Genomic DNA, 11,701 nt, shown 5'->3' with positions numbered 1-11,701 from the left:
AAAGCCCCTGATGATCTTTCCATCCATGCAGAGAAAATGACTGTAATACCTCTGAGTCTGGAGAAGAAGATTTTTGAAATATTGGTTAATTTTCCCTTTTGGGCCCTGCCCTGGCCCCAGGGTTGGGGTAGGAATCCCAATTTTACAATTTGGTATCCTCATCTACCAAGAATGATTCTGACCAAGTTTGAAAAAAATCCATCCACTGGTTCTTGAGAAGAAGTTGATTATGTAAAAGTTTACGCACGACGCACGACGGACGGAAAGTGATTGGAATAGGTCACTTGAGCAAAGCTCAGGTGAACTAAAAAGGGGGGAGATTATACTTTAATCAGTGACAAGACAATATACAGTAAAACTCTGCTAACTCGAACTCATAGGGTCCAGTTTAATAGTATAAGGAAAACATGGTATTCAACCGACATCATCATTTTTTTTATCTGATGGGACAACAGACAGAACGAGCACTGCAAATATTACGGATAGTAGATGATAGAATAAAAAAGAAGTTTAATCAAGATGACAGCATATGATAAGATTTGAAATAGCTGAACAATGAAAACATATAGCCATCAGTATTAAGAAAGTAACTAAAATTAAATAGCTGCATGTGTAAATCAACACTACTGTAATCGGCTACATTAATTTTACAAAATATCAAAATGAGAGGAACTTTTTGATCATTTTAAAATGAAGAAAATCTTGAATCCTTGTTATTATAATGTTGATTGATAACGAAATTAACAAAATTAACAATCACGACGTATTCAAGTTTGAATATCTTAAAGTTGGTTGAGAATCCGCTATGGGATTTCTGCTTAATATTGCCATGCCGAAATATGGTTTTACAGCCCTAGTGAATTAACACTCCCACCAAATACAGCGAATACTAGTGTCAACTCATGTTCTTGACCCTTCTCCTGTTTCATGAGTGCTCATCATGTATATCTGAAATAAGCAAGCATCACACTGGTTTCACCTGTGTTACCACATGAAATGATATTGACCGTCAGGGTATGAACCTAGGAATGATCCTTCATCAGATACACAAACCTAAGAAATTTCAAAATAAAATCTTGTGTTAATCAAAATAACAGAAACTCCAGCTAGGGCAAACATAAGAAATGTAATCAATTGCTAAGACCAATACTTTACTCATAGAACAGTGATCTTGACCGGTGACATTCAGACCTGAAATGCCTTCCCAAGCCATCGTTCAGGTGAGGAATCACTACTTATGTATGATGTAGATTTGGCACACAGAAACTCCGGTGTTATAGAGATGGGATGGACGTTAGGTAACTGTTATCTGTCCCCTACCTTAGCTTATAGGGATGTACAATAATTGGTATCTAATTTTTCTACAAATGAAAATGATCAGTTCCCAGGTACACACACAGTTCAGAAGAAAATAATTGTATTTCAACTTTTAGAAATTTCTCTAAGTTTGACCAGACTGACACCCAGAGAGTCTAGGACCCAAAACACAATTGACATGTATTGTACTCTTCTCAGAAAGACATCAGTCCATTATTGCTAAAATAGCTCACAAAACAAATGTTCAAAGAATGAGATTGGTCATCTATCTAAATTTAACTAATGAGAGCTATATCAATATTCCCATTATTGCATTGTGAAGTGACCTTGGCCTTCATGCTTGCCCTTTTTATAGTGACCTAGACCCTTAACATGTATCAACCCGAATCAAAGCATTTGTGTAGTAGCCAAACCTCGTCACCTCATCCTCATGGTGACTCTCACTGTGCCCATAATGAACTTGAACTTTAACCTCATTTAAGAGACCACAACTTCACCTTGCTCGTGATGATCTCAACCTTCACTCCATTTGTTGAGACCTTAACCCTTACCCTTCCTTGCAGTCACCTCACTTTTACATTCTTTGTGGTGACCTTGACATTTCTTCCTGAGGTTTTCTTTTCCAGTTAGTCATGTATAATCCTCTCAATCCATTCCATATTTGTAACATTATTAACCGTCAATAAAGAACTTTTCATAATCTCCCTTTTCTTAATCTTCCACATCTATAAACATAACTTTCTTTCTCTTCGTAATGACCTTGACCTTGGTGACTGTGGTAGACTGTGATGTTTAACCTATATGTATCTTTGCATTCCTCATTATTATAATCACCTTTACCCTCTTTTGACTGGTATAACAATCCCCATCATGCTCCATAAGATATCCTAACCCGTCTAAGATATCCCGCAGGATCATAAAACAACAGAGGGAAACATAGATGGATTGTGGTCGTAGGTGTAGGTCTTGAATGACGACAGCCACCATTAAGCCTAAGAACATGAGGCTGTGACTTCCAATGTACATCATCCAGAAAATCGTAAAGATACAGAAGCGATGAAACTGCGGTACCAACTCAGACCTGTAGGAAGTAAATCAGCAGCATGTCACACACTTACATCATTACGGGATCTTCAGCTGAAACATAACTTACCTAGCCTAGTACTTAACTTCTTCATTTACCAATTCAGTAGAATTCTGTGAGGAAGGGGTTCAGGTTACAAAATGTGTTGAAATCACTCGGCCAAAGCAAGCAGTATGGTGTCGAAAATTTGTAAATCAAAATATTTCATATGGTGACTTACAACTGGGAAAACAAATGGAGACATCAGCAACTAGCATGTCAGTGCAGGTAGGCTATCATCAATGTGTTTGGGCCTGCCGCCTTACCGTTATTGGTGTTAAATCATTTAATGCTTTTGCTAAAATATTATCATACATACAAACATATAGTTTAGTATCTTATAGCTTGATGTGTAATGTTACTTGTACATATTCACTGTACTGGCCTGAGATTGTGTGACCCTTTTCATCATTGACAAACATAATTTTCACCTCCAAGCTTCACTCTGAATTAAGTTAGAAATAGCATTACATTTGTTGTTGTTGGAACTTGCCATTCAAATGCCTTGAAGGTTTAATTTTCTTGACAAGACAAACTTTAAAATGCCATACATTGGGTGTTATGTAGTAGTTCAATTTTTTCTCATTATTCCTCAGAATTTCTTTACATAAATAGATTTGCAGCATCACATTTGCTTTTAAATCACTGTATGATTTTAACATTCCTATCTAAAATCTGTATCTAGTTTATTATTGCAGTTCAGATTTTATGACTTTAATTTTGTGAATGTGTGTATTGTAATCATCACTTAAAGTAATTTAAAGCTGCAATTAATGCTTAAAGTGACTATCATACTTAATGTCATAATGGATTAAGGTAAAGAGTACCACTGCATCAGATATAGTCATGCAGAAGAGTTCCACTTGACTTTACTTGACTTGGAGTAATCTCCCTTTCAATCAGTAGACTACAGACAATTGGCAGTGGGGCTGGTCAGGTAGTGCAGTGGATTAAAACCACACTCCCCAAAGATGGCTATGGTTTGGTTCACCAAACAGATGTGAAAAGGTATGGGGTCACCTGCCTGACCATGAGGATTTTCTATGGGAACTCTGGTTTCCTCTAACATTAGGACCCCATGCACACGACTTATAATCCAACTTATAATCCGGGCCAGTAAGAGTGATTAATGACAGCTGATATAACTTGTTTCCTTGTTGTTGTGAAGTAAATAAAGATGTTTTCCACAAGTCTCTCAGTCCCAGAACCTGACAGTTGGAAACCCTAGCTGCCTCAAATGCTAGTTTAATGCATATTATGTAAAAGCTATTTTAGTCCATTTTCATAAAAGCAGCCATGGTTCACCATACTGTTCCTTCCTTAAATTGTTTGAAGTATTGGCCCCAAAAGCAATCAGCTTAATCCAACTTTGCTATCTGATTATAATTTCACTAACCTTGATAGTCTCGGAAACAGCCAATGAGATGCACTCAGCTAATTCACAACCATGTAAAACTGATGGAAAATAGACGGCGACTCGCTATACCCGCAGCCATAGGATCATCTTGTCAACAGACACTCAAAGACCACACTAATTATAACCCAAGATCGCTTAAAATGTTACATCAGTTTCACTAACCTTGATTCTCTTAGAAGCAGTCAACGATGCGCTGAGTTCCACAACCACGTCGAACTGACGAAAAATCAGACCATGATTCAATATGGTCACACACAGGATCATCTTGTAAACCGACTCGGGTTGAAAAGGCTTGTCAAGGAGGACATAGGCCACTGTGTAAACTAAATAGAACAATTTGCTACTGATCATGCCCAGCTGTTCCAAGAAACTTCCTTCTAAATTCAGGACTTTTTTTATCATGGAAACCTCGTTCCTGGGGAGCAAAACAAAGGCAATAGAGAAAGATTTTCTAATTAGACACTCCTGTTGTTAGTCACAACAATATACAGCTAGGGATTCTGTTTAAGGAAATATCGAGGTTTAGTATCATTATTGACACTGGGGTAATTAAGACAACTGTTTTTGATATTAGCAAAGGACATGTCTAGCAAGCCTGCTTGAGACAGGTTTCCAGTGATGCCGGTCTAGCACAGGTGTATGGCAAGCCTGCTTGAGACAGGTTTCCAGTGATGCCGGTCTAGCACAGGTGTCTAGCAAGCCTGCTTGAGACAGGTTTCCAGTGAAGCCGGTCTAGCACAGGTGTCTAGCAAGCCTGCTTGAGACAGGTTTCCAGTGAAGCCGGTCTAGCACAGGTGTCTACCAAGCCTGCTTGAGACAGGTTTCCAGTGATGCCGGTCTAGCACAGGTGTCTAGCAAGCCTGCTTGAGACAGGTTTCCAGTGATGCCAGTCTAGCACAGGTGTCTAGCAAGATTGCTGATGGACAGATATCGAGTTAGCTTGTCATACACTGATTTGTAGTAAGCAAGCAGGACAGCTGACTAGCAAGCAATATAATAATAATAACAATTAAGCAAATTCGTGGAATTTATTTCCCCCGGTTGCAGGACATATTGTTGGTTAACATTATTGAGGTAAGGTTTAAACATGTGAGTATCATGCTGTTGAGACATAATGTATAGCTTGAAACTTGAAGAAAAAACAAAAAGCACTGATTATCTGCAAATATGCACAAATCACATTGGCTGGCAAACTTAGCACGAGTCGGATGTGCATACGGAATTTGGTTGAAACATCTGAACTATTATATCTACAGCAATTATCACAAGAAAACCAAAGAGTGCCCAAGATGGATGGAAAGACAGAGGAACACAAACATTGTTATCAAGTTTAAAGGAATTCGGCTAATAGCTGATAGAGATATTAAGCGAAAACTGCAGATAATGACGTTTTTCGTTAATCAAGGGGCCATATCTCTGCCAAATGGAGTCCGTAAAAGTCTGTAAAACATGGACAAGCACTTAATGCGTTGAACCCTGTTACTACGTTTGAAGACAATTAGTAGTTGTTGTAGTTATTGCACGGAAACGAAGCACGGCATGACATTTTATTCAAGGGGCCATAACTCCGCCAAATGGGGACCGCTGAAAGTGGTCATCGAACTCGATCGCGCCCTAAAGGCATTTAATGTTAAAACACATAACCGTATATATTGTTAAGGCATTCCTCAATTTACACCAACCACGATTGTTATCGCACAACGTTCGTCCATCGTGCACACAAATAATGAGCGCAAGCAATGATCGTCCAACTTTTTATCATTCACACAACGTGCACACATTGTGCGCACACAGCACATCGTGGAACATTGTGCGATCCCACAATTGTAGATGTGTCAACTACAGAATAACAAACTGGTTTCTAAGACTTCACAAGACTCACAAAGGCACAACTACTTCCAGAACTTTTCAATGTCAAAAAAGAGGACTGGTTTCAATGCTACTGGTAAAAGAAATGATTTTATAGCCATCAACTCTGATTTATTTTACAGAATCAGCATGTCCGTTTGTTGCACTCCAACCTGTTCATCAACAACTGTACAACATCTTGACAGCAGTGTTAAATACATGTACCTGTAGTCTTTGTACTGTGGCCATGGCCTCACCAGACAGCTGAAAAGCTCTCAGGACAAAGGTCAAGAGTGACCGCTGCAGAACGTTGAAGAGGGCTATGGCCGTGTACAGACCAATAGTGTTGAAGGTTTGTTTTGTAGAGATAATAACCGATATAACTGCCAGAAGACACATGTTTCGCCCACAGAAACTATTTGTACTTGTTACTGCAAACAGATGCTTTGGAATCCGTATATAACGTCCCTCTGCCCTGACAGAAGGAAATCAATGAAAAACAACGGTTATTACATAATGGTTTTCATCAGATTAATATAACAGATTACAATCATCAAAATGTTCTTGCTTTTCTTGCTTCAAAATGGGGGGAATAGCCTCTCTAGCCCTATATGGTATATAGGCTCTAGCAGTGTTCTACAAGACGACCGAAAGTGTACGAGGGATATACAAGAGAAGCAGCTATAGGGAGGACATGGTAATTGGAATCGTAAAATCAATGGGCGTACTTGTCAACTGAACTTCTACTGGCGAGTTCACCACAGCACACATCGTGTCAAAGGGCATACAGTGACAACTTCCAAGACTAGGGATTTTGTTTGTTTGATGTTTTATTGAATATATCAGTTTAAAAACTGACTGATATTAATCAAAAATATAATATGATGACTGCACAATTTACTATCCAATATAAACCCTCAATGTACAATGTACCAGAGCTTGAGACCGTCAACTTTATGTCATGCAGAGTCAATACAAAATGTCAACTGAGACATTTTTCAGCAAGATCAGAATAGGAGACATCATTCACTTCAACTAAGACATCAAGATGCTTGCATCTTAAAATATACTTATGGTTATTTTAGACATCACAGATATTTGCATTCTATTGAAGAGTTGAATTGTTTCAGTTGAGACATTCCCCAACACACCATAAGCTTGTCTACCATGCATTTGACATTAGCAGGTGATCCATCAAATCTACCCAAAAGTATCCTTTAAGTTGAAAATCTTCAAATTCCAAACTTAGTTCCTATTAACAGCTATGGTCATTTATTAGGACAAGTTAGGTATTGGTAGTGGAGGAAAATCAAAGTACCAGGGAAAAACCAATGACCTGCGTCCAGTAGTTGGCAACTGCCCAATGATGCAGGCCTCAAACCCTTGACCCAGTAGTGAAGGGCAAGTAATCGTAAAATTATCAGATGCCTTAACCACTCGGCCACCGTGACCCCAACTTACCATGGATCAGTCACTAAAACAAATCATATGGCATAATCAAATCTTTTTCTACTGCAATTGTTGTATAACCTTATAATCACGATATACCGACACAAATCTCAAAATACTGTACTGTAGACTTACATCCCCATTCTAATACAATTAGCATCTAAAACCACTGAAAGAAATAATAATTTGAAGTTCTTTTTGTACATTTTACTAAACTTCTGGATCCCACTGCCATGGATTGGTAACATCAGTAATAGTCACAGTGAGGGGAAAGCACAATGCTCCAAACAGGAGTAATTATCAATTTCTCAAAGCGCCAGGGTCAGTAGAGGTTAACGACGTCAATAACAACTGCCATCCAGGCTTCATATGCATATATTTTCATTCTTGATGTTTGTTCTGTACATGACTCTACCAAATGAAAACAACTGCCATTAGATTCTAGATATATATTTTCGTTATAACAAAATCAGCTGATCTGCGGAAGTCGAACATTCGAAGTTTGTGTGTAGGCTGGAGTTCTGGCTGTTCCTTTTTTATGGTTTTCTGACCAATACTAATATTAAAAATATTAAATCTACAAAAAAAGTTTTAACTTTTTTGTTGTAGTTCATCGTAACGTAAATATATGAAAGGAATGAAAAATGTTCATGTACATTGCGGCAATGAATAGCAGTAGCTGATCTACATATCTTCTGAGGAGTGCTGTGACAGGATATGTAGATCAGCTACTGCTATTCATTGCCGCAATGTACATGAAAAAATTCTATTCAATCCCTATAAGAGAAATTTGCTGATGCCATATTGTGGTAATACATTTGCAAATTCTTTAAATCAAATACTTTGTAACACGTCAAATCTGCTGAGGTAACCAAGCTGTACATGTTGGTAAGCGCCTTTTACCACTGTGAGTAATACCCTGAACAATGGAATGTGATGACTTGAGAATAGGTGTGCTTTAACTGCACTCCTTCATATATCAAATATCATTTCCACATGTGCTTAGCTTTTTGCTTTATGAACACTCAGAACTAACTGAAACTGAACAACACCCAAACATATTAAGTAATTCACATGGAATGAAGTTTTGGTATAAAACTGCATGATTTGATTAGCAAATCTAACTGATGAAACAATGTTGTATGTTGCTGGACTAATCCATTGAAAAATAATGCTGACAATTTGACAATGCCATAAAAAAAAATGGTAGGTGGTTCAACAATATGCGACACATGTTTATCATGTTTGCCTAAAGTTTGAAAATGATCAACAGTCATTTAATTTAAAACTCCAATGTAAACCACAATTTTCAGTTAAAGTATGAATGAATCTGCCTGTATAGTCCGTAAACCTTTCGGAACAGACACATATTCACTTTTCCAGTAATGTTTGGTCCAGACAGGGTTCACCGGACCACCTGAACCAAGTTAACTAACCTGTAACCGTATCACTGTTACTCTACATTCTGTGGCAAACTGGACACCTTGGGGGATGAACAAGACTGTGGACACGTGTATGGCTTGGTACATTGCGATGGTAACAAAAGTCACATCTGACACGAGTGGATGACCAGTCAAGGTGAAGGGCAGGAATGTCAGAAATACAAGCAACTTGCTGGACGTAAAAAACGGCCCCACAATGAGGCTGCGTGTGTTCTGGGTTGACCTCACACGACGCATTTCTAAACTGAAACAATAAAATCTGACATGTAGCAACATAATTATCTGGTCAGTTTCTGATAATGGATAAACCAATGAAAAGTCTAGAGAGTGCTCCATTTCTCCCTCTGGTGTTTTCATGGGATCTAAAAGTGATTAAATAAACAGTAAAAACTACAATGTTACACCGTTAACATTTACTGCTCAATTTGCATCCATATTATATCTGCCCTCAATTTGATTAACATAAAAATCTTACATGTGTATTTACAGCACACATCAAGGTACAGGAAAAACCTATTTCTTAACTTATCTTACAGTAGACAAATGCAGTACTCCAGCATAGAAACTGGATGGCCCAGGTTCAGCCAACACAACCAATTAGATTTTTTTTTCCAGCAATCATAAATACAACAAAACAAGTATGGCATGAAAATAAGGCTGAAGAAAAAAATACTGAAAATCATTGTGAGGCATTTTTAAGACTTAGCAGAATTTCAAATACCTTGCGGTTTGACTGTTTTTTTACTGGTGATGCGCTTATGCTTGCACCCACCTATCTTGTCATACAGATGTATATAATACAGACGTGGGTCATATCTGGTAATGATCGAGGAGTTTAATGTAGAATGGGTCATAATACAAATTAGGAAATAAGCCCAGAAATGTCACTCAGCTTTCCCATTGCTTTAGAAGACCAATAAAATATGCTTCAATGTAACCCAGAAAACATTTACATGTTCAGGTTAACTTATATCTTTTCAAGGTTAAAAAATACCATCACCAAAACTTAATCAAAAAATATCATATGATATTGTTAAATAAAGTTTTCATAGAAATACAGCTGAAGGAAACTATTGACTGGTTTGGTCAATACAAAAAACAACCCATCAAGTTTAAATAAAAATTTAAACTACAAAAACAAGAGGTGACTGTAGAATATATACAGCAGACACTTTTATCTAGGGTATTAAGTAGGCTAGTGTTTTGTTTCTGAACAGAAATGATAACCTCATGTTTTGTTTTTATCTTTGACCTGAGCTAGCTAGGTCATTGTCTGTTTTATCTATGAAGACATCACTATCACACAATGTCAATAATACTGTTCTGTCTGATACTGTACGACACACATCAGACGTATAAACATCCTGTGTGTTAAACACAGATGTATCGTATTTGTCGTAATTCGAGCTCCTCCCTTATAAGCACTCTTCCTTTTTTGTAAGAAATTATTGAATGCTTATATATAAGCACCCCCTTCCCCAAACACTATCCAGACTGGCCCTCTGTGATTAACAAAATATATTATTTAGTTATCTATATACCAGATACTACAGTCTCATATTCTGACAAGATAGTTTTCCGGTGTTTTAGAAAAGACACAAAAAAATTGGAATTTTCCCCCACAATTTGTCAAAGTGCCTCTTCAGTCGATATGTCATGTGCACTGGGTGCTAGTTATGGCAAATATGGTAGTTGAAGAGTTCAGGACCATTTGAATCCTTTACAAATAGTTGATTTTTCTCTCACTGAGACATGAAGATACGGTATGTCAAAACACTTGTTAAATGTAATTGAAAAATAAGGACCAAAAGAATCCTACAAAAATAAATATCTCTTTTTTTTCACTTTACAAGACATTAAGATGTTTGTTTGTTTTTATGGGGTATAACATTCTTGCAAAGACAATATTCTGTCAGTTGAACAAAATGTAGTTCAAAAGTTGAATCTTCAAAGTTCTACACAAATAACATATCTATCTGAATGGATTAACACAGGTGTATATGTCAAACATGGTTGACAAGATCTGAAATTTAAGAATTATTCAAGTCCTATACAAATAATATATTCACAGTATTATCTGGCCAATACTATGCTTTTTTTTATCTTAATAGAAAAGTGCCTCTACAGTTGATATGTTATGTGCACTGGGTGACTCAAGGACCAGCTTATCTGGTCCTTTAGTCACCTGAACTGCAGCTTCCGTATCAAGTACAGTTAATGTGAACCATGAACCTCTCCAAAACACTTAAATATTCACATACGATGATTATTTCCTCAATTAACATTATACAACACAGTCTCAAGTGTAGGATTCATAATGTGATTGTTGCTGATGACTGTGAACTTGAAAAAAAAAATCACAACACATTATTACATCATGTTTCCAAGTAATGTACAGATACAAAGAAAAATAATCAGAATTCTTGCGTAAATTCCCAGGCTTGTTTTTTAAAAGAGGGAAAAAAATGTAAAACAAGAAAGCCCTTAACCTGATGCAATATGTTAAAAGAATTCATTTTCATATGTCAGACTGATAATTTAATCTGTATAACAAGATTGGTGGGCTTATTGACAGGCATGGGCTTATCACCCGAGTTATGTAAAACAAGTCGTACAAAGAAGAGGCATAGACAGAACTAAATGATTCAAAAAGTTTCACTTTCTAAATTAGCTAATTCTTTAAATATAAAAAAAAATATACTCAGTTACGAACATCAGTTATCTAAACTGATCTCTCATTCAAAGGATAACTTGTATTTGCACATTGAATGCTCCCACACATTGAGCTGCCTGTTATATATCGGACCCACCATAATGATCTAGAACTCCCAGGCAATCTCACCTTTAATATGAGAGGTGTTGGTAAAAGGAAGGGTAATTATCAAGATAAAACAGGTGTATTTGTTCAGTATACCAGTACTTATTATATACAGTTAAACTTTAATTGATATGAAGACCCTGGTTTCAATTGCCACCTCGCTTACCGCCAACATATTTAAGGTCCCTATCCATCATTTCCCTTAAGAATTAATTTGTACGTTTCCCTCGATTTATCGCCAACCCCTTTATAAGGCCATTTCTGTTGACAAATGATGGTAGTATCAT

At 37.0% G+C, this 11,701-nt stretch overlaps 1 protein-coding gene across 5 annotated transcripts in view; it reads right to left on the bottom strand.

Annotated features, from left to right (window-relative positions):
* Positions 1 to 11,701, bottom strand: part of LOC110465236 (multidrug resistance-associated protein 4-like) — a 131,730-nt gene that overhangs the window by 73,465 nt on the left and 46,564 nt on the right. For 2 of the 5 annotated variants that reach the window (XM_021520936.1, XM_021520933.1), the window contains exon 8: positions 8,591 to 8,840. The exons of the other annotated variants lie outside the window; for them this stretch is intronic. In XM_021520936.1, the coding sequence (XP_021376611.1) occupies positions 8,591 to 8,840 (250 nt within the window). The remainder of the gene's footprint in view (positions 1 to 8,590; positions 8,841 to 11,701) is intronic. 5 annotated transcript variants of the gene reach the window in all.

This window comes from Mizuhopecten yessoensis, unplaced genomic scaffold (genome assembly GCF_002113885.1).
Source record: "Mizuhopecten yessoensis strain PY_sf001 unplaced genomic scaffold, ASM211388v2 scaffold11065_2, whole genome shotgun sequence".
Classification (NCBI taxonomy): domain Eukaryota; kingdom Metazoa; phylum Mollusca; class Bivalvia; order Pectinida; family Pectinidae; genus Mizuhopecten; species Mizuhopecten yessoensis.
The sequence above is the reverse complement of the archived record's forward strand: the minus strand, read 5'-3'. Positions and strand labels throughout refer to the sequence as shown.